We start from the raw sequence: 26,372 nt of genomic DNA, 5'->3' as shown, positions 1-26,372 counted from the left end.
GCCATTTTATTAATATTTAAATTGTTTGTAGAAAATCAGGTTGATTTGAAGTTTTAAAACACCATCCAAATTAGTTTAAATTAACACAATAACAATTGAGAAATAATTCTCTTACTGATGGATGATGAAACAAATTATTTATGTGGGCAAATAGTGAAAAATAGCTGAAACCTGTGCCAAACTCTGAGACAGATGCTAGAAACTTGAAACCTCCATTGATATCAGGTGGTGATATATGAGCTTTTTACTACTTAAGAGCTGTCAAAGAATATGAAGAGTCCATTATATTGCATTATTCTGCAGGAAAGCAAGTGTCTGGCTAACCTCTTTCCGTGTGTTCATCTGTAAAGATACGTTAAAGCGTTCCTCTTGGGTCTCCTGATTCAGGACAGATGTCACTGACTTATACAGCTGGAGAAGACTCATGCTGTTGTTCCCTTCTTTCAGGATGGTGTTTGCCTTCTCAGATACAATAGCTCGCAGGGTCTGGTTCCCTTCCATCATATCTGTATGTCCAACCTGATGAAGAAATCAGATATGCTCTTAACATTGCCAGCAGTGTTATCATTATCTTTGAACAGCTTCCATGATCATCTTATTGACAGCCTAGCTAGAATGGGACAGAAAACTTTGTGTTCCCTGGTTTTAACGTTTTATTTTTAGTGGCCTGTTAAGGATCTCCTTACTGGGGCACTGGGGCAGAAGCAGGAGTTTTCTGGGGCCTACACAGAGTAACTCCAGACGCCCTAAATACAGCTTATGCTGCCCAATGTCCAAATAGATCATCTTTAAAATTTCTATCCTAGTAAAAGGGCAGTAGAAGATTCTTTTGACTACCCTGAGTCCACAGAAAATACTCTCTGTTAGATAGGAAAATGGTGATTATGGCACATCCAGAAAGAAGTAATACATATAAAATAGGAAGAAGCTCCAAAAGTGAATTGTGAGTTAGGTATCAACTTAAGAGACCTTGAAGGAAAGTAATTCTACTGTGTACCTTCACTGAAGCACTAGTTTGAATTGTATCACCAAAGTTGTTGCTAACAGTAATTGTCATATGTAAAATGAAATTATTTTCCTCTTCTCCAAGTGGAAGATAAACTGGGAAGAGCTCAGGATCTGGGCCACAGTGCAGGAGAGAATCTGAAACAGGAAAGAGAGGGTCACCTACCAGACACCACACAGACACCTCCTGTTCTCTGAGAACAGGGAACCCTGGGCTTGCTCTGTGCAGGCCTGGCTGACTCCTTATTAGTCTCTGCAGGAAGCAGAAGCAGGTTGTGCCTTTGCTCTTGTTAGCAACAGTACCAGTGCTTGCTAGAACCAGGGAGGAGCAGTTAGCCAAACAGTTCACCTCAGGACTTACTTGATTTCAGATAGAAGCAGTATGTGAGCTGCCTGTTATGACTGGATTGGCATGAATCCCTCAAGCAAGGAGTGCTGCAGGAGACTGTGAACATGGTGAGCACTGATCCCTGCTTGGGAGACACTGCGCAACTGGGGATCTTGGGCGGAGGCACGGTGCTGACAAGGTACGTTTCCTCCCCATAGCCACGCTGAGTCATTGCTGGGAGTGGAGGGAGCAGAACGTCAGCAATAATCATGCCCCGGCAGCGCTGATCTTCAGACATACATCTTGCCTACTTAGCAGTGATGCTGTTTGTTCAGGCACCAGAAACATCAGAAAATCAGAAACGAAATCCCACTACTGAATAAGCCATAAGAGGAGGAAAAGAACTATTAAAAACATGGTCATGTTTGCATTATAAAGCAAAGCTGTATTATTTGATGAAGAATTTAGCATAACTTCATTTCCAGATGAGTCTTTACAAAGTTTTTAACAGTTTGGAGTAAGATAACTGAATTTGTCCTGCTGTGCAACAGCCCAGAACAAACTTAGTCTTAATTATTTTAATGAAAACACATATAAAGTAACAACTCTCAACTTGTGGACTAAGCTAACTTCATCTTTGTCAGCGAGGCTATGTGTGTGTAACGTCAGTGTAATGTCATGATGGCAGAGACTATTGCAAAGGAGTTTGAAAAACCCTGCTTGCCCCTACCTGTTACTTTAATCTGAAAAGCTTCTCCCTGTGTCTGCAAGAAGGAACTGTTCATTTTCAACGTGGATGTGTTACTTTGAAGCAAATTCAAAGAGTTCTGCCGGAAACCAGTGAGGCCACAGGCCAGAGGGAGGGGCATAGCCTGGAAAATCAGACAGGAAAGAAAACATGACAGTAGAAGCTCTTTACTGTGATTTCTGTTTGATGTATCAGGAGCAGGGTGGCAGTTTAGTGCCCTTCATTATAACTCCTCCCAAACCAGGCACCCCCTTCTCTTGGTCTTCATTATTATTTCCAAAGCATCCATTTGACAAAGTATTATTATGAGGCCACGTGGCTTTCCCTCGAGTTGGATGTTTATTTTTGTGTGTGCAGTATTTCTGACAAATGAGATGCTCTCACCTTGGATTGGAATGTGTTATCTAAATACCAGTTATAATATATGGCCCGGGAGTCCTTCTGTCCAGAGACACTCAGAATAACCTCATCACTAGCATTCACTGGCTTACAGTTTGCCTCACACCTGTAAGGGAGTAAGATGGTAGTTACAGGTAGTAGCTGTAAGAGATGTCATTGTCCTTGATGTTTATTGTTTTACCCTCGCTTGATGAAAACCCACAAAAGCCCTGCAATATGAGTCAGGTGACACATGACTCACAAATAGCAAAATAGCAAGAGATTTAGGAAACTGATCCCCATTTTCAACATGACCGAGGCCCAGAACCCACAAACTATTTATGTTGCAGAACTGATTCAGGCTCTCAAATGAAGCCTCCTCTATCTAAGCCCCTGAAATTATTATGTTAACAGATCACTGAAATGCCACTGCTCTTTAATGAGGCACGAGACTGTTGAAGAACAGACTGTTGAAGGCATTAATGTGTATCTGGGTGACTAATAGAAATTCCAGCTATATCTTATGGCATTTATTCCCATTATTTCAGTGAGGTTTGTATATGGAAATCTCCAACATTGAAAGGATATAGTGGGGTCAAAAACCCTAAACGGTTTTGGGAAGAATATTATTCAGTTTTCTAAAGGATTATGTTCAGAACTGTGGACTGGAAAATGTAGCAAGTCCTATTTTGTCTGTAATTCCTATAAAGGTAAATATAAATAGATTCACAACAAGAAATACGTTATCACTTTATTACCATTATTATTGGTAACTGTGGCCTTGCAATATGTGTAGTAATAATATTAACCCGTGAATATTAGGGTTTAAAAACAGACCTGATTTCCAGTTGCAGTTCTTGTTTTGCAGTCACATAGAGACATTGCTCATCCTGCTTCTCTTCATTGCCATGGTTTCGGACTGTAACCCTGACAGTCACTGCTGACTTTGGAGGAGGAAGGCAGGAAGGTGGGATTTGCACCTCAGTTTGGTTGGTTAGGATTATCTGTTGCTGCACACATTTGTTCCACTCAGGCCAACAAGCTCCTGCACAAACATTTCATTTATAAATAAAATAGGCTTAATATCCCATGTCTCTTATAAAGGACTTTGCTACCTTAGGTTTCAAAGAGCTTTATAGAGCAAACAAGTTTCCTGAACCCGATTTAAAGAGTGGGTAATCAGAGTTCAGAGTACACTGACTTCTTCAAAGTAATGTATGAGATCAGGGATAAATGTGGAGACGGAACACAGATGTCCTGAATTTCAATCCAGTTTTCAGCCATAAATGTTTTTGCATTATGTTTGATGCTAATTATTGCTCATTTATTGAGACACATGTACCTTGCGAATGCCTAACTATGTATATCACTTGGGATTAGTTTTTGGCTATGAGGGTTAAGGTTTAGGATGGGCAGATCTTGAGAAATGAAATCTAGGAGAAAAGACAAAACTGAGTACTATGCCATATTATATACCATAATTAGTTAGGTGTTAAAACCAGGGAAAGGTAGAAGGACATTCTTCATGTACAGGGAGTGGCAAACTTTAAAGCCAGAGAGTAAACCACCAGATTTTTTCCACTTGGTCTGACATGACAGTGAGTTTGTTACTCATCAAATAGAATTTGGTAGAAAAGTTCAGGAAATGCACATACCACAGGACCAGAGAAAACTGAAATTATTGTTGTTGTCTGGCCAGCCAAGTGTAACAGTTGTGAAAGGATCCACATGGCGACTCGGTTTAATATATATTTTGGTTTTTCTTTTGTGATCCTAAATAATTAAGTAAATGTATCAGTTAGGACAGGAGCATGTATAAACACATACATATCTTGCTTCTTTATAATGAAAAAGGTCTGAAAGTTTAGAACCCAAATCACTGTAGGCAGATCTGTAGTTTAAATGATCCTTCCCTGATCAGTGGTAGTATGGAAGTGGAAGCTATGGGAATAGAAGCAGATGGCACAGAGAAATTGTGTGGCAAAATACTCCCAAATGCTTAAGTGGCTTAGGAGCCCAGTTCTCATTTTCAGAATTAATGCAGGCACTTAGGAAACTAGTTCCCATTCATTTCCCACTTCCGGGAAAGATTTTTTACCCTTGGACAATCGTTTGTCTTCTAGTACATCTTCTAGTACATTTCTTTTTTATATTACTTAGATACATTACAGCTATAGATAAAAAGAGGGTAGCTGAATTTGTCTTTTTGTGCTACAGACTATGATAAACTTAGCTTTGAATTAGATTTATATTCCTCTCATGCAGTATATTCTTACAGGCAATGTGTAAAGCATGATGCCTTCTTGTGAAGCAGCCCGTTTCCTATAGCAGACATCTGTCTTCAAGTGTTATAGCTAAAAACTAGACCTTTAAGATCATAATAAAATATTATATTTGACAATTTCATTATTTAAATTTGTGCAGCTGCTGGCAGTTGGTGTATCATTACTTTCTCAGTTTGCCATAAACTGGAAATTTCTTCTTTACAAAGTAGCTTAAACATTCCAATACAGAAGAGGAAACACTTAGAAATAATATAAAAATATATTCAACTGTGCTTGAGAGATAGCCCCTCAAAGAGAGGCTTCCATTAGTCAAGTACATATTTTAAAAATTCACCTATCTCATTTCAATTTCCAAAACTGAATCATAGTGAAAAGTTAATTTTCTCTAATCTTGTAACTGTTACTTGCAGGCTTTTACGAACTGTAGATTGAATGCCTGTAAACACATTTGTCTCAGAGTCTGTCGGTGTAGATTTTATGTTAAATCAAATGGGGCACACAAAGTCTAGTCCATAATCTAGTATGCCACAAAGACTTCTTTTCAATATGTAATGCAGCACTTTCACTGGTAAGAAAATTTTCTAAGCATTTCGGTTTAAAGAAAGATCCTTAAATAATACTTACATTTGTCTTTTGGGGATTTGTTTGGGAGCTGCTGCCTTCTTTAGCAGAATCTGTTTAATACAAAAAAGAGCAGAATATTTTAGTGTTACCTGTAAAGTTTTCAGACATCCTCAGCAAATACGACTCAAATACACAGGATTTGACTACCAACAGTCTGAAAGATGGATCTATAAGAATCAGACTTTAGAACTGTGATAAACAGTCTAGTTACAGTAGGTAAAACTGTAGCAACAAGCTAGTCACATACTATAAAAATGATGATCCTGATTCTTCAATCATAATGGTGTAAATCAAAATAAATTCACAGTGATGGAGTTTCATCAATATACAAAGAAAAATTGAGGGAAAGCACCAGAAAAGTCTCAATATGATTAGTGCCAAAGTCACTTTATTCCGGATATTACATTTAGAATTACATTTGTAAATGTAAGGATGAGCCATCTAGAAACATTTACTGACAGCAATTTATGAGACTGCTGTGATGCAAATATTTCCTGTTTTCAAAGCTATGTCCTGAGCCATAAACTTCACTAATTATTTCTAGGACAAATAGCAAATGTGCAATGTGTAACATATACAGAGTGATGCTAATTTATGACTACTTCAAAGCCAGGGAATTTGCCTTCGTCGGGAAGAAGCCTCCACAAAACTTTTCAGCACTGTTGCTGGAAAGAAAGCAATTACTAGATGCAAACCATAAACACTCCATGAAATGCTTTGATTGCAAAAAGACACTTATGTGGTCAAAACCAGCACTGGCAGATTATTGCAATTACCTTTTTTATGAGAACTCTTTGCCAACACAGTGATGAACCCGAGATCCAGACTCATGTTTGAGAAGTCATTCATGGCCACCACTTTCACTAGGAAAGTACCTAGAGAAGACAAATGGCCAGTTAAGAATAGCAGTGAGACCACTCCATCATGTTTGGGATATAAAATCCAATTTGTAAAGAAAATTCTAATCTTTTCTGTTAAGAGCTTTGGGGTTTTTCTGATGAGTTTCCACTGCTGAAAGGCTTTTCAAGGAATGTTATTCTGCTTTATCTCAGCTTTTTAATAACTCAGCTGTCTTGGTCCTAGCACTTGCAGTGCTATTCTTTGTCAGCTGGCTATGATATTACCACACAGGAAACTGGAAGTGTGCAAATACTGGAGTCCAAATAAGTTGCTTGAGAGAGCAGCTGTCTTTTTTGAAAATTTCTGCCTGAAGGGAAGTAATGTTCAAATGGGTATAGGGAGACCAAATAAAACTTTTAATATTGAATAATTTTAAAACATAAAATGAAATAATAATTAGCTTCTAGTGTTCCAGCTTTGGCGTGGGATTTGAATAGTTCATTAGAGGAGGAAACTTTTTTATCTTCTGCCACTGAATTAACTCTTAAGGACAATCTCCCTAATGCCACACTTTAAATGCTTTGATTTCTTATTAATGGAAACTAAAAATTACTAAAAAGCTTATTCATAAGTCCAACAAAAACTATGTGTTGGAGACCGACGCACAGAAAAGCTCCCCTTTTTTGTGTCATCTCTGCTGAGAACTGCTCAGATTATTAATTACTGCAGTGTAAAATGCAGAGAAGTGTAAACCTCAAGAGTTATACATATGAACAAACAGGAGAAAACTATTTTGTGATTCAGGAAAATGTCATCATTTGTACTTGAATCAGACCATGTAATAAATAATCCCTGATTCACTAAGTCTTTTTTATTACAAAAATCACGTGAAATTTTGCTTTCAGTCTCCAAATGGAGATGCATTTGCCAGTTCAATTTTTTTAGCTCAGGTACAAGTCGATAAAGACTGTGCTGTTCGTACTGTTCTGTAGATCAAGTCTGAGCAGTTAGAAAAGCTACCATATTCAGATGTACATTTCTATCCCCTACCTCAGGATGCTGCTACTGCTTATGTGAATTCCTCTACTCAGCTGTGAGTGTCTTGGAAATAGAGATGTCAGCATGCTGTACCTTCAGACTGCACAGGAATGATGTACGTTCGAGGTTCCCCGCGAGGGCCATCTTCTTTGTGAGAGTGACTTTCATTAGATCCAATGACCTCAAACTTCAGTTTATCTGGGGCACCATGAGACACAGAGACATTTATCTCCAAATTCTCCCCCAGCTGCAGACTGTGAGAAGCTAATGCAGCCTGAAGACCAGATACTGGCTCAATTAAGTGAACAGTGATACTTTCAGAAATTTCCGATGCTGTTGTGTTGCTGGATGCTCGGATTTCCAGCTGATGTATCCCTGGGCCTAGCAGCTCTTGAGAGGCACTGCTGAGTGTCAGATTGTGAGGGACAATTCCTTCCTTTGCACTGGATTCAGTGAGCGTCATGTTATCTGCTAATATAATGTAGGTCACTCCATTGCCTGCAAAAAGACAGTTCAGAATTTCTCACAGTTTGCGTAATAGGCCATCCAATTCTAGCTGCTTTGTGCAGCATTCAAATATTTATAAAGAAGTCGTAAGAACACTGAAGCAATGCAGTAATTTTTAATAAGATCACTTCAGGTGCTTTTGTGCCCCTTTAGACTCCCTGTGGAAGTCTATTGTGTGTTTTCTGCTGGGACTGTTGGGGTAGTCAAGAGAATTCAAACATATACTACGGAATTTTATTTTTTAAGCATATATGTGGATTCCAGGAACTTGAAGAGAATTAAATGTACATGAGCAAATGTGACCAGCTCAGCGTGGAATCCTCTTACCCTCAATCAGATAAACATTTCTGTGGATTCCTAACTTCAAATATGGAAATATTCTTACTGGCTTCATATGGATTCTTCTGACTGAAGTTATGTTCATGCATTGTTGACTTTGTGTACAAGGGAAAAAAGGTTTATACTTATGTCTGAGGTGGTGTAATAGCTCTGAGAGAAAAACCCTTCAATGGAGCTGAGAGCATTTGGTTACAGGAATACAACAATTAGAGGGAAGGCATTCACTAAAAAGTATTGCTTTGTGTAATCTTCTATCCCATGGGTGGCAGAATATTTAGCCTGCCATTTAAATCATGCAGAGTAATTACCCTCACCTCCATTGAGTTCAGCTTGAATCCACAGCAACTCCCTGTACAGTGTGCGGCAGTGAGAGGTGTTCCCAGATCCATAGTGGCTGTAGCACCCAGTAATGCGTAGTTGATCCATCTTATCTTGGACAGTCACCCGCTTCTGTGCCATCACGTGCCATTCGCTGGTGGTGCATTCCACAAAAACAGTAAACTCTCCAGGAGACGAGTATCTGTATGTGATGTTGCTGGCCAGTCTGGAATAGAACAGCTGCCTGGTGTGGAAGGCTGTCTTGGGAAGTCCTTAGCCTTACATGATAATGGAGGTCACAGTTCCCAAATTTCTGACCTGACTCAGCTCTCCTGCAATCACTAATCCATCATTTATTTACACAGAATTTTTAGGGTTGAAGATTGTTCCTTTGTTCCAGCTACAGTGTCAATAAGGTTGTATATCAGGGTTGTCATTCTCAAAGCCTATCTATAAGCGTGGATACATTTTTCTGTAAAGTCAGTTCAATAACATGCAGCATTAGATCTGATTTGTGACTTGTTGACTCTGAGCAGAATGTGACTATGCACATTACAGCATGTAACAGTGTCCTTAATTCTCTAGTCTTTATTTCATTGTCAATTTGCCATCATTTTGATACATCAGTGGAAGCTGAGGCTGCTCAGCATTTTGTCAGAGCACTCCCTTGCTCTTTTTTTTTTTTTATGTGCAGCTGCTTCTATACTTGCCATGATAGCAAAAATGTCTCTTCACTCTGGTCATGATAGCAATAGGAGATGAATAGTTATGAAAAAAAAATGTGTTAGCTGCTATTATTACTAACAAGCACAGGGAGATGGTGAAAAGAACCTAAGGATATCTTTTTTGAATGACATACCCCATAGAAGGGAAATAAGTAATATTCCTGACCCTATTCTCTCTGACCTCTATATTCTTATCATGGTACCACCTAGTAAATGCAAACAAAGATCCGGACATATCATCCTTGATAATGCATATTTTTCATTTGCTATTTTAATGAAGAAAAAGGTTTCATTCTAACTGGACTTCAAAAACATATCGATGACAAGATCAGAGCAGAAAAGGCAATTCCTGTAAGAACAGGTATCAAACCAGAAGTAAAATGGCTTCCCATAAAACATGAAGCCTCGGCTTACAGCTAGCAAATCTATTTTAGTTAAAGGCTCACTATCAAAGATTTTTTTTCAAGTTCTTTACAGTTAAAGGTCTGTGTCTGTAGTTCTGACAGAATGTTCACTGATTCTAATACATTACCACTTTTTAGTTCTCAGTCTTCTACTCTTACTTTTCTAAATGACTCAAGTAGGATTCCATTGGTAGACAAATTTCTAGAGCCATTCTCTGTCATTCCTAGTACTTGAACAAAAAAATCTGATTTTTAAACCCAGCAGAGAAGTGTTTGATCATTTAAAGACACAATTTTTATGCTATTAAAAGAAAAATTCCAGAATGCCATTGTATTATTTTAAATGTTATCAAAAAATACTCTTTAAACTGAAGAAAATAATGCTGAAAATAATGCTTGCCTTTTTCTTCAGCAATTACTGACATGTTTTCAGTAATTTTGTGTCTTAGGATCTAGCCTAAATTCTCTCAGTAAGAAATAGGAATCATTTGTCATAATAAGCAGAAGAAAGACTGTAGTTGGCAGCTTGACATAAAATTTTGTATTAATTTCAAAACAAGTTTCTGCAGAATCCAGGTGTCTTGTAAGTATGGTCTATTATTAATCTACATAATTTTTAACATTTCTTTTAAGACACTTGAAACATTCAATAAAACGCAAGCAGTAAAATTTACTGGTTGTCATGAAGGATGTATCTTACGTTAGAGGGTAGTAAGGATCAATAGTGTGGCCATCTCCTGTGCTGATGATACAGGAAAGGTTGCCAGAGTATGGAGAGAGCAGCCAGTTCAAACTGACTGTGATATTTTCAGAGACAAAGCATGTATCTGTTACAACCAGCTGCAGACCTGTAAAACATAATGACAGAATTCAGTGCCATTGTTTGTCTACATTTCTTACATAATTCAATTTATTTTCCTGTATTGAGAGCAGGCTTTCTTCAAAACAGAGTTAGTAACTTCTGCTAATTTGAGTGAGTGGATTAGTGGTGTGACACAGAGCTGATTATTTCCCATACCTACTGGTCAAGATTTTTGTTGGAACATAATTTCATTTAAGCATGTTTTATGTGTCTGAATCTCCTGGCTTTGTATGCTCTCAAAACCCCTCAGGACTAGAAAGCTACATTTTTGTGCCTGTTTTTAGGCAGCACTCTTGCAGGTTCTTCTCTGAGTATGGAGCAGTGATTTTTAGGATAAATATCAATGGTCACAGAGTTACAGCAAAGAGCAGAACAGGTGTTGACAGCCCCCTCCCGCTTACCTTCCTTGCAGTGGTATTGAATAGACAAATAGCTTCCAGAAGCTGGACAAGGATCTCCAAAGAAAGTACCATCTGCTGCCACCTGGCAGGCCTGGAGACCATGACACTGGCCTGGAAAGAAGGACCATTTTGTATGAACTAGTGGGTTTTGTCTTTGACTATCATAACAGCTCAGATGAGAGATGATTACAGAAAGAAAGAGGGGAGGGGGAGCAATATCATATCACTGATTTCTAGACAAACTCCCACATCACTTTAACTTTAGTATGTTGCTTATTGCCTGGTATTTCTTAGCACCATTCCACTTCATTGGAATAAAGCTGAGTTAGAGAGGGTAGACGAAAAAAGAAGTTACATGTTTTGTTTAATTTTGGTTGGAAGCCCAAAGAATCACCCTATCAGGTGACTGTCAGGCCACAGTCCGTGTTCCACCTGGCAGGCAGTGGAGGCCGGTAGCTCCAGCAGGCTGTGTCCTTGGCACATAGCAGGCAGCAGCAGATCCTTCCTGCCCTCATGTGCCCGTCGGTGCCAGCCTTTTCACCCCTCCTGGGTTTCAGTTAGGTTTGTATGGACGTGTTCTCTCCATCTCTATCAAACCTAGGGTCTGCCACCGAGTTCTTCAGTGAATCAGTGTGCCCACATATTTTCTTCACACAGCGAGAGGAACCAAGTGTGCCCTTGTTCTCCATTTGCTTCCCCTCTCCTCTGAATCTGCTCCTCACAAAGTCCTTTCTTTGCATCCAGCCTCCTGTGGGAAACTCCCCCATGTCAGAAGTTCTCTGTCATTCCCTTCATTTTAGGAATAATCCATTTTCCCTTTCACTAATTATTGAAATACAAAATAAAGTATTTTAGGGGCCAGGAACTTTGACACACACTCTATGCTTCTGACAAGCAATACCCTAAGATACAACCTGCTACTTCATCTTTGACACTGATCCAGCTACAGTCTTCATCTGTGTCATACTGAAGAGGAGTCTCCGATACACAGTAGTGAGGGGTCTTCCGTCCATAGAAGCTCTCTCCAATTTGAATAACTTCTCCTGATCCACACTGTACGGTGGCATTGTAATTGTCACATGCAATGCTCTGGCCAGATTCTAATAGAAGGAAAAAAAATCAGATTTAACTTTTTGAATTTCTGAAAAAAACTGCTACAATTCTCCTGCATATCCCTTTTCTTTCAGTTTCTTTCTTCTCTTTTCTCCCTTTTTAGCTAAACACCTAAGAAAATGGAAAAAAAAAAAAAAAGTTTTTCCTTTTTAAAAATCCAAAGTAATAGATTTATGTTTTTTCCTGCCTTAAACAAAAATTCGAGAGCATTTATAATAAACCAAAGTATTTTAATTTTAAAAATAAACATATTTTTGTGGAAAACACTTTGCATTTGTTTGTCCTGCAGTACTAGAAGGTTGAAGGTTACTCCTTACGTCTGAAAGAGCCTTGTGGTGGTATGTGATTTGCATGATATTCAGGTAATTGCTTGGGAAAATAGTTTGCATATTAAGCATGGGACCTGATCCCATTTCTGCTACAGAGACACCTTTGTTCCTGTGTGATATTCGACTGACTTCATTCAGCAGGACTGCTCAAAACAGTACGGTCATATCTCTAAATGCATACACCTCATTCTTTGATCAATCTGGGACCGTTAATTATCTTTCAGAGTTCTTAGTATCCTGTAGTAATCAGCATACTTAATACCCTGAAGAGGAGGATGAGAAAGACTGCTCTCATATGGAAGTGTTGCAAAAGAATGTTTTTGTTTCAGCTGTCTCAGGTTTAAGTACATTGTCCTCCAGTTGCTGTTTTGATCATTCCCCTTAAGTACCTTGATTAACAGTGCCAATGTGTGCACACTGCAGTAATTGTGTGCTATTGTTATTTAAAGGCTAAATCTAAGCCTGGCTGTAACTATAGCAACATGATCACTTTACAGATTAGAGCTCTCTAAATAAGCTTGAAAAATAATGTGCTGTTAAATTCTAATACTGACCATCCTCTCGTGCAGTTTTTTGTTCTTTACTTTGTATAGAGAGTTCCCATACTATTTGTTGTCTCAGCAACTTTTACATGGAAAAAGGTACAGAACCTGGTTTGTGTTCCTATGTACAAACCCTGGTTCAATGTGTATATTTTTACTACAACAAATTGCTAACCTACAGAGTACCAAATGGTAGAATAGAAATAATAGCAAGAAAATTTTTTACTTGCATTGAGAAACACAAATAATGCTAAGGTAGGTGGCCAAAGAAAGGATGAAGACAGAACATTGTCTGGTTAGTCTGTACACATATACCTAGCTCAAATGATCAAGTAGACAAGTTATCAGGAATCAGATACTAAATTCAAATAGCAGTACCACTTGGAGCTACCTATGCATTTCATATGAGGTTTCAAACTCAATGTTAATGTGAACCAAACCTCAGGGTAGCTGTGCATGAAGGTGTTAAGTATCACTCTGCCCATTTTACAGAGACAAACTGAAGCACTGTCAGGTTGCAGGAACTTCCAGACGTTCAACACCCAGAGAAACTAATGAAAAATATTGTCCCTGTTTCTTTGGTATATCAGATCTAATTCCTTGCATGCAAAACTGGTAAAAGAGGAGTCTACTCTGTTATTGAAATATGTGTGTGTATCAATGGACATGGGCTGTAGATACTGAAAATAAGGCTATAATTGCCTCAATCTGTTCTCGGTTTCCTGGGTAATGGAATGATGGATGTAGTGTAGGATGATGTTGCTCAATAATGCAAATACTCTTTGAATTTAATGGGCTTTAAGTCAGATCCTATGGTAACAGATGATAAGTTTCCTTATAAACAGACAGTTGTCTACCATGGTTGTAATGGAAAAATAATTTTAGTCTGTTTTTGCAAGGAAAATAAGCTTAAGGGATTGTGCTGTCTGCCAATTTCCTCTCCCCCAATCATTTTTAATGTTAGTCATCTTCAGCCAAATTTGATGTATAGATATAAACCTCAAAACACCCTAAAATTTCATGAAAATCTATAACTAGGTAGAAAAGAAAGAGCTACATCAGTGCCTCTATGAGGAGTAGGGATTATAACCAGATGTTTCTCTGTTCCACGATGTGGGATTTAACAGAGCAGCACATACATGGAGTTCTGGAGGAGCTGAGAACTGCAGATGAGGGAGCTGAGGGAGTGAAAAATATTTGCTGAGGTGGGACATGCTAGAGATAACGGGAGAGAGCTGGGAGTGCTGAGGAGGAAGGTTGGGAGGGGATGTGGAACAGCAAATCAGGACAGGAAACAAAACTTTATTAGTTTTGCTGATTGTGGAATGACTTGGGTCAGAAGTAGTACAGTACTGAACGAGGACAGCAGCAGTTCTATGGCTTGTGGAAAACTGTACTTGCATACTGGATTTGAAGACTTTTTATATTAGTGAGCCTACAGCCAGACTGTCTGTAGTCACTGCTTGTGACCTTAATTCTAGGTACAGGTTAAAATGCTTGTTTATGTGCAAAGTGTGAGGAACACAATTTCCCCTCATATCTATATGTTGAATGGGATGATATTTCCAGCAGTTCTTTCCAGGACTGTTTGTTCCAAGTCACAATTTAAGGGACACAATGTCTGTAGATTTTCTGTCTGAGCACTGAAATGTCACCAGGAAGTACAGGATCCTGTCTGCTCCCTTATCCTGACAAAGCCCTTGAACTTCACCCCATGGAAGGGTCTGAGAAGAAACAAGAAAAACTTGCTCTCACTTTTGCTTACTCCAGGCTGCCAGGAGTGGTGTCTCTGGAAGCCTGGCTGTATTTTTGCTTCAGTTACAAATGGAAATTAGTTTGGCACATATTTATGATTAGGAGTGTTTTTACAGGGCAGTCATACAGGTACCAGCTAGCTCAGGTACTATGCTGTTGTGGGAGTTTATTCTTGCAACCATGCTATTATGCACTGCTCAGATTGGCTTTTAACTAGCTATGTCCACTGTAGACATGGACTGCTACACATTTAGATTCACTCTCAGATCCATTTCTATTTTACTAGCCTCTGTTGGAAACCTGGACCTTAATGGCTAGTTGCTGAGCACTGACATTTCCTAGAGATTTCAGGGTTCTTCCTTTCTTTGGATCAAAGCCTACATCAGTGCACTGGAAAAAGAACCTGCTGGGGTTATACGGCTTTTTGATCATTCACTTTTAATAAGCTTGATTAAGTTATTGTGCAGCCACTTTGGAAGCAGCAAGGCAATTTATGCACAGCTGTGAACACAGCATGCTCACTTCTTAGTTCCAGCTGTGGTGTACCTTACCAAACTCGCAAATGAAGTCAAATTCCTGGCTGCAGTTTTCAGTCACACCCCACTGATACTTGGCATTCTTCAGGATGTACCCGCATGTGGATGAGAAGGGAGATGGCTGATCCTTGTACCAGTTACTGTAGCTTATATTTGAAGTGTCCAGCCAAGTCATTGACCCTGTGAACAAAGTAATTGTGTCCCAAATGTTTATTTTCCACAGTAATACCATTACAGAGTCAGAGCCCACAGAGCAGGGCTGTAGCCCTGCTCTTACTGAAGCAGAAGTGATTTAGTCTGCATAGGGATCTTCAATTACTTTTTATATTTAGCATGATATAATCATTAAAAGAGACACTGCCACTCCCCCTGTGCTCCCAGCCTCAAGATTCCACCATTTCCCTGGCATCATATCTTGCAGCACTTCCTAGTGTGATGAATTGGCTCAGGTTGCTCTTCCACTGGAGACCTAACCCAGCACAATTTTTTCACCGGTTCAGCAAGCTGATCTAATTCACCATGCGTTCACACAAACACAAGATCCAATGGAAAGGGTGACAACATGCAACTGGGAAGTGAAGCAGGCAATTAAAACATCTTAATATAAATCTAAAGTTACAGCAACAAAAGACAGTGGCTTTTCAGCAGTTGTCTACAGAGAGACTAATTGCATTTGTTACCATGTTAAGTAAGCATCATGGGCTGATACAGTTTTGAAGAAGACATGATTTCAAAACCACCTACCGTCAGTAGTTTCATTCAGCAAGGAGTTTGAGATCAGTCCTATCCACCATTCCTGGTCCTCAGCAATATGTTTTTGCAAGAACTCTTGAGTTTCCTCATTTTTAATAAAGACAAGATGCCCTCCTCCTCTCTCACACCAGCTCTGGGCACTTGTGAAAGTGTGCTGGAGTCTAACAAACTCATAGCATGAATGGTTGAAAGCTAGCTGGTACTTTGAGCAAGGGATTCCTTCATCAACGGTTGCTTCCTCCACAGCCAAACATACAGCAAGAGAAATTAGTACTGTGATCCCAAGCCACATTCTCAGTTCAGTGCCCTGTGTGGCACTCGTCTTGCTTATCACATCACCACTCTTTTTGCTGCCTTCTTCAAACACTTGAGATGTCATCCTTGTCATGTCATCAGCATTTCTCCTTCCTCTTTGCTGCTTGCAACAACAGGAGCAACAGAACATGGAACAGATTGCCTGTAATATATAATGGTGATTGCGTCTGAGGATACACACAAGTGTTGATGCTAAGTCACTGCAGTGGTCATTGTGAGGCCCTATTGTTAAATGTGTCGTTCCATGTGAAGTTGGTTTGAAGAGAAGACATTAGAGTATTGCTTTTCTCGTGAGCAGAGAAGATAAAGTTGATATATGCTGCTGTTGGACACGTGGGAAAGTGAGATAAAGCTCCTACATCAAATGCATCATTGTGTGCACATTAAAGCTGGAGGTCTTTACAACAACAACAACAAAGAGATACAATAGTAAGAATGAGAGAATGAGGAAAATGAGGAACACGAGATACGAGATGGGAAAACACACAGTGCTCCTCTAGATACATTTCATTGCTTTGGATTGCTTTATTTTTAATAATTATTATCTGAGGTGCTTCTTTTGGATGCTAATGCAATGCCTATAATTATTGTATTGTATTCATCCTGCCCACCTGTTTACACACATGCAGGTTAATCTCAGCTGTCCCAAGTAAGCTTCATTTTGAAGTCTTGTGTCTGTTTAGAATTCCACATCCCAAGTGAAATGCTCCCATCATCCCTTAAAAGCTAAGCTGCTTAACTATACAGAGCTACAGTATTTATACCTGCTAGGAGGTAGAAGAGAAGGCCAGAAGTTAAAACAGTAATTTAGAACAGATGAAAGTATTGCCTTAATCATCAGAATTACTTGGAAGCCCTGTGTGCACATTCCAAAGGCTGCTGATGGACTTTGGGAAGCCAGCCCAGCAACATTTAGGAGCTGAAATCCCTAAGTGCTTCTGAACTTCCTTACAAAAGACACCATCAGGTTCACAAGGCCACTGGATTAGCAGAAATACAGTACAAATAAGGATCTTCAGCTATTGTGACCCTCCTGTCCTTGGCATTAACTCCATTGAATTTGATGCAATTATTATTAATTTATACCACATAACCTGACACTGAAAGAACATGCACTTATATTTAGACATGGATCAGTGAGCCAGCTACAGCATCACAGAAATGCAGGAAGCAGTGATGTTCGGTTGAAGTCCTGCACTGCAGAAATGCCTCCTGCATTGCACTGTTGAGCTGAAGGTCACACACACATCACACAGTATGCTAGTCCAGCTCTAACTCAAAAGCTTTCTTGCCAAGTAAAGTATGTGTACTGCATCCAGTAAGCATTCAAGAGTGATCTTCTATCCCAAGACTTTTCTGGACCTCCAGTTCATAGTCACCTTGCTCAGCTGGATAAAACAGGACTATGATCAGGGTTTTTAAGATAAAGTTCATAGGAAAGTGTTTAATGAGTAGGACAGTTGTGGGGGAGGAGAGGAAAGGAGAAGAAAATGCGTCATGATGGAGGGATAGACACTATGCTGGATGTCTCCTTTCTCACTGCATTTGAAAATCAAGGCTTACTTCAGGTATGGAACCCTTGGAGCAGATCCCATATTAATTTCTGACTGATTAATAGGGAGGGCTTGTGGAGCAGCTGAGATGTGAATATTGGGACTGGATTTCCCAGCTCTGAAGAAGGCCGGTCCATATTCTAATTAGCCAATGGATCTGGCCCAGTCAGTGCCCAGACACCCACCCCCTTCCTGGAAGAGGCTTCAGTTTGGGAACCCCCAACACAACTGTTTTATATTCAAGCTCTTGCAAAAGTCAAAGCTGAGGGCAGAGGCTGTTCAGTTGTTGGCCACTGTATATTTTCATTTCCTTCAGAGTCCTTGCTGCTTCTTGGGCATGCTGACTTGCCAGGCTCTGCAGAAGCTGGCAGCCAGCCTTCCCATTTTGCCCTTTTAGATAAGAGAAACAAACACAGCCTGTTTCTGAAAACATAGGTGTGATGGAGACTGTACTTAAATGTTTTTGGCTCAGTGATGCAGACTATGCATTTCCAGTAGGTGCCATTGACTCATGTTTGTGATTACTGGATTCTGTTCTCTCTCTGCAACTGGAAATTTGACTACATGAACATACTGCTAAAAATGCCAGAGCTGGAGGTGCCACAGGCTATCCTCTGTGAATCTGCTCCAAAGCCATTGAAATTAATGGAAGTCTTGTCTCTGGCTTTGACAGATTTTGAAACAGGCCCTAAAAAGAACAAATAATGTTTGGAAATGTCTACAAATAAAGCCAAGCTCTCCAAGTGAGTCTACTGTTGGCAATTTCTACAGCACTGTGAATTTTTTTCCTAATCTACGGTTGCTATAAGTAACTCTTCAGCTGCCTGCAGCAGATGGGGAATGGAAGAAAGACAGTTTCCCTCTTCTGCAGTTTGTTGACTTCATATGTTTTAGTGCCAGTAAAGCAGTCTGTCAGTTTATTCTGTTTACCACAAGGAAGAGAAAAGCATTTACAGAAAAGACAACACTGCTTTAAAAGCATCAAAATTAGCAACTAGGGTCCTCAGGAAAAGAGAAAATTCCTGAAAGCCCTTTTCACTCCTAAGTGAAAAATGGCTTGGTTTCAAATAAACACTGCTCCTTGAATTTACCATTTTTTAAAAAAACATGCTTTTTGCGTTCTTCTTCAACAGAAAGACTTTTTAAAAAATTAGTTTTCTTATGCCAGATGTCTGCATGGAAGCTTCACAGTATAATGGGGGTTTTTTTGGTTGGGATTTTTTTTTTTTCTATTTGCCTTTGTATAGCTTGCTGAATTTAAATAATTTGAATAGTTTAATAAATTACTTAAACAGTCACATAGGCTAGTGCGCAAGAGACAATATGGTGCACCTTGCTGTATAATCTCATCTTGCATGTTTCAAAAGGCAGTTACAGAGTTGCTTAATTAAAGCTCTCTTATTGTCTCAAGGGGGTGGCTGGCAATCACAATGAGTTCTCCTCTTCTGGCTGCCCATGGGAGTGTAACTGACCCCTAATGGGTATTGTAAAGCCACTCCAGTAACGTCAGGGAGGTGTCAAGCATGTCAGCTATATCGATTTTGGATACACCAAAACCATTCACTTAATGGTTTTTGTTTGCCTCTTGCATAGCTCTGAAGAACTGGGCGGGCTCACAGAAGAGAAATCTGTACATAAGCATTATTTCTAAGGAAGTATGAGCCTCGTGCATATGGCCAAAACTTGTTAATCCTTGTTCAGTTAGAGCTGCCTGCCTGAAAGGCTGATGTAGCAACCACCCTTACAGCACGTGTTATGTACCAGTGACTTAAACTAAAACATATTCAATAGCTAAAATAAGGCTTGCAAAGCAATTGTGGTTTGCAAGCTTTGACTAGAAGTTAGTGACAAAGCTTTCTCAATATTTTCACACCCTCACTCCAAGCTGCGATAAAGCTATGAATAACTCCTTTGTTTGTGAACTCTCTTGCGTCTGTTGGAATAAGTGTTTAATTTTTCTCAGAAATGTTTAGGGGGCCCTTCAGATCTCTTAGAGTCCTGACTTGCCCTTATGAGTTACACCAGATGGTGGCCACCAAGAGAAAGTTTCTTTAGAAGACCATTGTGCTATATAAAACATCACAAAAGATAACAATGAATGATTTATTCCTGGTTTTCACATGGATTCTTCAAGGTTTATTAATTTTTGTTGTTGTAGAACCTGCTGAGGTGAAAGAAATCTAATCATATTTTGTTTATGATGCTGAAAAAGTTAATAGGTATTAAAAGATTATAATGGTGGCCTACACTGAGGTTCTTTCTGTAAGGGAACCTTCTTGATGGTGCTCACTCCTAAAAATTGAACTCCTTAAAACTAGCTGTTTTGGTAGCCAAATCTCATAATACTCATAACCACAAATTATTTTTTTTTTTAATCTAAGGTTTTATTTGTAAATTATATGCCATTTGGAAAGTTTAGCTTTATATGCCAGGAGATGAGCACACACAATGCTTAACTAATGTATGTAGGTATGGTAGGCTTGCCTTAACACCTTTGCAAATCAGCCTTTCATGCCCAAAATTAGGCACCAAGCACTGGATTACAATTTTGAAAAATACAAGCCTGAATTCTTGTTCAATGTAATCAATAGCTCTATAGTTCAGGGCACCCTGAATCAAACTGCAAATTTCTTCATGACCAACTGCTGCTATTAGGAGAACATGGGTCATTCATAAGACTTTTCTATTCCTGAACTTTCATGTCTCAGACCTGAGAAAAATCAGTTCCAGAGTTTCACTGAGCTGTTGGAGAGCTGGGTGCACAAACAAGGAGAGGTACAGTGCTGCCACTGACTTCAGGGTGGTCCTGATTTGTACCCTAGTGCAGAAAACAGCTGCATCATGACAGCCTGAGAACATCCTGTGATTCAAAAGGGCATTGTGGCACAGCAGAATAGCTTGATAATCCTTCAGAGAGGCCAGAAAGTACTAGATTTGAAGAGTTAAGGAACTGAAGAGCTGCCAGAAGGAAGGAATAAATCACACCCCTGTTCATTTTGGCTGTTGTTCATTTGCCTTGAGGAAGAGCAAGTAAATTTACTCTCTGTAAGAGGATATTGCCATCTTTACATTCCTGAATATTACTGAATGTAATTTATAGATTTTATCAGGAATAGAAATAAATCTCTGTTCTATGAATTGAATAATCATATAAATGGAAAATTGATTTATATTATTTTGGGTCTGAGGTAGAAAAAATAATATTTTCAGGAATCATTAACCTGAGACAAGATCATGAGTGGTCCATTTTAGTGTGTCAGGTACACTTCTGCAGTGTGCAGAACTGCCTCTTCAAAAGATCTGTTTCCGTATTACCCAGATATCTAGGAACTACTGAGTACTGAGTATACTGTCCGGAAAGGGATGGAGAAAAGCCCCTAGATACACCTACATCTTCTGTCTCTCCAGCTGGCTTTAAAAAAAGCCCACCTGCCAATTAGTTTAAGAAGGTGGATCACAACGATGCCTCCTTCCTTGCTGCTCTCCTGGGCTGCTTGTCCTGATAGTGACACCCAGTCATTTGCTGACTGCAAAGGGTTGTTTTTATTGTTGCTCCACTGTCTAATTTTGCATGTGGCAACACAGTGAACTTACCAGTGAGCACTGCCAAGTTGCAGGTTTGATGTTATCTTGTTTAGAAAAACAGGGAAACAATTCTTATCTTTACAGTGTGCAATAATTAAATTAGGCATTCGTGTCTGGCATGATGGGGTCAGGACAGTGATAAGTAGAACTACATTCAGGAGTTGCTGGGTTGGACATAATTTCTGTTTATAGGATGTGTGTGGTTACCTTCTGGCACAAATGTTGCCTGGATAAGTCCCTGAGGATTTTCTCCTAGGAACTGTCCTTCGGAAGCACCTGTAGTGTTGTCTTAGAGCTTGTAGCTTAACTTTCCTTGCTTGCCACACAGCTGATGCCTCAATACCTCCCTCTTTCCCAGCTAGTTCCTATGTTTTATTGCCTTCAACAGCAGAACTTTGCCTATTAGAAAGAAAAGGATGTGTGCCCCGTAAGAACATTAATTGAGCTGGGGTTATTGATGGTTAGGGTCAGCTTTGAATTCACACAGAAAGTAGCAGAACGATCTGCTGACACCTCATGTGTTCTTGTGATCATGACTGACTAAGTGACACAATTTAGATGGGCCATTAACTTAGTATCTTAATTAGAAAACTGTTCTAAGGATTAAAGGTATCCTCTCTGGGTAAAACATTAACTGGCTGATATGATACAAATGGACTGAACTTTTCCTAGCACACACAAAAGAGGAAAAAAAAAAAAATTTGCTTGGATCTGAATCTACAGCCATCACAACTCCACTGGTGTCTCTGCAGTCACTCCAAATTCCCATATTGCAAGACTGGACAGATTTCTAAGGCAGTCCAGCTTCCACCTCTTGTTTGTTTTATTTCATTTTGTTACACATTTTTCTTCTCCTTGTTATGAGCTGTTTCTGAGCTTACAGGACATGAAAGCAGAAAGGAAAAAGCTGTATTACAAGTTGTTTTCATTAATAATGGCTCTCATCAGTAGATACCCAGTACCTTACAAAAGAGATCAGCTTCACAGTCCCCATAATAAGAGTACTGGAGGTCCAGCAGTCTCTCTGTTCAGGAACACGGCTTTAGTGTTAAGCACTCTGCACTGATATGCCACCTGACTAAAACCAGACAACAGTTCTTTTTAGTTTTTATGTTCTCCCAAAGATGTACAGTAGGCTAAAAGGTAGGACAATGTGTAGCAGCATTAACTTCTGCCACTGTAAATGTTTGCAACACCATTTCTACACTTTCAGTCATGGAAGTGAATGCCAACCTTCATGTTGTCATTCTGCCCACTTGAAAACACATTACTGAACTGTATAACATATTAAATATTAAAACATGTAAATAGTCTTCAGATGTTGAAAGGTGAAAATAAGGTTATAAAAGTCTTATGGTGAGGAGGTGTGTCTGTTGTTCGAATGTCTAGTTTTTAAATACTCGGGCATTATGATCAGGCTCCGTCTGTTTGGATGCTAGTATGGGTAGGCTGACAGTTCTGTGCCTCAGCACTCAAAGAGTTTTAATACTAAACTACGTTATATTTTTATTTAAATGAACAAATCAGTATTTCTGTTCATATATATTAAAAATAGAACTTTACAGAAGAAAATAGTATTTTTGTTTATCACAAAAAATAGTGTAATCTCACAAAAATCTCACAAAAAAATAAAATCTCATCAAGAAAATTAAAATTCCACAAACATAGTTATTTTGATCCAAACAATACTGATCAGAACAGTATTCAATCAAAGCTGTTTTGATCCAAACAAAACCTGATCAGAATCATATATGGAAACTATTGTTTAAGTTTGAACAAACTGTATTTGGAGTTTGTGTTTGCAATTGGACAGTGCAAGAGAAGTATTCCTAGGTAGTGCTGGTCGTAATTTTTTGAAATGAGAACAAGTCAATAGAACAGTATTTAACGAAGATAAGAGCTTATATCTCTGGCACAGTGAGATAGCAATCAGTGTGATTTCAGCAAGAACATATCAGTTCATATCAGTTCTACTATTGGAGTCTTTATTAGTTAATAATAGATAACAGTTGGTAGTTGAAAGTTCTTAGCACAGCTTAAAGTCACATCCAGGTAATGTGACCTTTGTTAACTGGCTTTAATTAGAACTTGAATTTTATAAGACAAAGTCAAGATAAAAGAAAATTAAGTACTTATATTTCAATATCTTCTATCTATCTTTTCTACCACACAGAGTTCTATAACCTTCTCCATTCTCTCCCATCAAACATGTGGTTTTACAAAGGGAGAAGAAACATTGTGAAATAATAAAATTAGAAGTCACCTGCTACACATCTACTTCTGCTGATAATTACACGTTATAATTGTAAATCAATACTTTGATATTTCTCCATTTCAGTGTAAAAAGGGAAAATTACACAGTTAGCAAGAAAATTAATCTCTCCATACCTTATTAAACTGTTTATCTGTCATTAGCATGATGAAACCAAAACCAAAAAAGGTGTTTTACTGCCAAATGAAGTATTTTCCACTGACAGCAGGAAAAATGAACTTTGCAAGGCTACCTTATTTAAGTTGTACAAAATATGGGACAAAACTTTGAGGCACAGACACCTAAAATTAGCTACTAAAACACATCCAGGTTGATTTCAAAAGCTGTTGGATATCTGCAGCTCCTTGTTCTTCAATTCAAATAACTTTTAACAAGATTTCCAATTACCTCATCTTGGCTGAACCTTAAACTACATGAACAGTCATGGTGAAGAAGGGCAAATCTTTGAATTAATCTTTTTTATTTGCTTGCTTGCTCTATGGGGATCTTCTTAGTACTGCTACAGATTAGACCACTCACAGGTCAGATAATTAAAACTGCAGCAGTAAGAGCTGTGGCCATGTAAATGGATAAGGATACACTGAAGAGAGCTTATTAAAGCACAGCAGAACATCATGGACAGAGAAAATGTCCCCATGGCTTAGTGGAAATAGAGTTAGACAGCTTTGCTTTTTTGCCAGATCCCTTTCAGTGTCTAACAGTGCTGAAAAATCCTTTACTTGGCTTTGTGTATACAAGTAAGTTTACATCTCAATACACACACTCTCTCACATACATACATACATATACATGTGCATACAGTGTATGTATATGTTTATGTGTATGTATATCTGCTTATGTATATGTACGTGGACTTGGATACCCTTCATCTCCTACAGCCTTCTGGTTCAATCCTGCTGTTTATTAATATTACTAATTCCAACAAAGACCATATATTTTATTTTTTAATCTAGTTTATTGTTTTGTTATCACCTGCCTCTGTCAGAGCTTTCCAAATAGAGACAAAGACATCTCTTGATGATCTCCCAAAGTGAAGCTAAGCCATCAAACAGAAAATGGCTTAGGAAGAGAGGAGCAATGTATAACAAGTGTGTCAGAACAGTCTGTAGACAAATCGTTTTTTAAATAAAATAAATATGTATATTTAGAAAAGATCAGTCAGCCACAAGAAGTGATGTTAAAACATTTGGGGAGCAACAGTGATTTAGCTGAAAAAAATCGGATTTTAGGGTAAACTCATATGAAATTGCATAATATATAATTGTGCAAAGAATCTTTTTATCCTTCATGTTCAATGGGGCCTATGATTTGCTCTGCGATCACATGCTTTATATTGAAATAATTCTTTTCCCAGAGGATTTTGAAATTAACAACATTGAACTCAGTTAAGTACCTTATCTAGAAACAAAAGTGTCAAGTTAAAAATCCCCCTTATTTTTAATGATTCATGCCATACTTTCACAGAGTGGATTCAGGTCACATATGGGAGAATATATTATAGTGATTATTTGTGAAAAGATGTTTAATTCAAAGATGTGCCACTCAGTTCCCTCTGAAACAGCTTGTAGATAAAGAAATACAGAACATGACCGTACAGTGATGATATTTTGTTAACTAATAGAACAGCCCTGTTTAAATTTCACAGAATGGAAAGAAAAAGATGACACCCTTCTCTGAAAAGTTTGTCACTCCCAAAGAACCAAATTCAGAACACTGGGTAGAGATTTATTTTTTTTTTCTCTCCCTACTTGCCAAATGGGGCAAGCAGCCCTACGCAGTGTCTAAAATATTATCTGAAATGCTGATGTTTCGTTCTACCCGACTCCTGGGTGCTTCAGATAACTTTATAAGGAACAAACAAATAAGTTACGGGGTTTTTTTTTATTTCTCTTTTGAATCAGTGAAAGAGTTAATTTTAATGAGAATGTGCTAGGGATTAAAGATCGGCTATTATAAATTGTCGATCTATAAACCACTAGCTCGCATTGCACTTTGACCTTATCTTTATATGTCACAGGAAAGAGCTGTTCTTAGCCCAGACAGGAGGGGACAACTCCAGCTGCGGGAGCAGCTGGCTAGAGGACACAGAAACTGTTTATTACATGAGAGATGGATACAATATTTGGTAGAAATAAAGAAGAACATCCAGAGCCCATAAAAGCTGAGGTGCAAGGTAAGTGAAGGGAAATCTCTTCTGATACGTGTGGTGTTGCTTTGCTGCTTGCAAATGAAAAGCGGAACACTTGTTCACCCAAGACGACGCTGAAAAGGGAAACTGAGAAAGCGAGAAGTGAACTTTATTTAAAGGACTGATCTCAGATAATATTTGTGCCCCGATTGTGGTTTTTTTCTCACTTTATGGGCGTTTCTGTGCACTTTTCCAATAGGTCTGTTTGAACAGGAATCACTGGAATTGGTGGTGAGGGGCGAAATCTCGGGATTTAGTCTGGTGACCCCCCCCTTCCCCCCGGTACAGAAAAGTATAATTATTTCTGCTTCAGATAAAATTCTGAAACAAAAATATACAAGGTCCAGATTTTAAAAGCTAATTAAGCTCTTTAGGATGCTGATTGGTACCCAGTGTGATTTACAGACATTCTTAATTCCCACTAAGATGAATTTTCATCTGAAAACCTCACTAGATGACCCTTTGCTCCATGCTTTTCATACTGGAATTGTTCCAGAAATTACACTGAAGTACTGCATCAAGTCCATAGTGCCTTAAAAAGAAGACCCCCTTTTGTTCCCATTTGTCTGTTCCAGTGAAATTATTTCCTTGGCCTGTCCTGGAACTTTTTGAGCATCATTATTCCTGTC

The 26,372-nt window shown here is 38.8% G+C and overlaps 2 protein-coding genes across 2 annotated transcripts in view; one reads left to right on the top strand and one right to left on the bottom strand.

Moving 5' to 3' along the window:
* Positions 1-16,275, bottom strand: part of PKD1L2 (polycystin 1 like 2) — a 40,922-nt gene extending 24,647 nt beyond the window's left edge. The window contains 16 exon segments of the mRNA XM_026856913.1: positions 325-519; positions 998-1,143; positions 1,367-1,567; positions 2,064-2,205; positions 2,466-2,586; positions 3,297-3,504; positions 4,115-4,232; positions 5,369-5,418; positions 6,145-6,243; positions 7,340-7,744; positions 8,407-8,636; positions 10,240-10,387; positions 10,803-10,913; positions 11,717-11,902; positions 15,093-15,257; positions 15,822-16,275. Coding sequence (XP_026712714.1) covers positions 325-519; positions 998-1,143; positions 1,367-1,567; positions 2,064-2,205; positions 2,466-2,586; positions 3,297-3,504; positions 4,115-4,232; positions 5,369-5,418; positions 6,145-6,243; positions 7,340-7,744; positions 8,407-8,636; positions 10,240-10,387; positions 10,803-10,913; positions 11,717-11,902; positions 15,093-15,257; positions 15,822-16,275 — 2,979 coding nt within the window.
* The window catches only part of BCO1 (beta-carotene oxygenase 1), a 40,011-nt gene continuing 15,080 nt past the window's right edge, over positions 1,442-26,372 (top strand). Inside the window, exons 1-2 of the mRNA XM_026856607.1 lie at positions 1,442-1,532; positions 25,573-25,728. Coding sequence (XP_026712408.1) covers positions 25,665-25,728 — 64 coding nt within the window. The 5' untranslated portion in view covers positions 1,442-1,532; positions 25,573-25,664. The remainder of the gene's footprint in view (positions 1,533-25,572; positions 25,729-26,372) is intronic.

Source organism: Athene cunicularia (assembly GCF_003259725.1).
Source record: "Athene cunicularia isolate RWA chromosome 11 unlocalized genomic scaffold, athCun1 chr11_part1, whole genome shotgun sequence".
In the NCBI taxonomy this organism is placed as follows: Eukaryota; Metazoa; Chordata; class Aves; order Strigiformes; family Strigidae; genus Athene; species Athene cunicularia.
The sequence above is the reverse complement of the archived record's forward strand: the minus strand, read 5'-3'. Positions and strand labels throughout refer to the sequence as shown.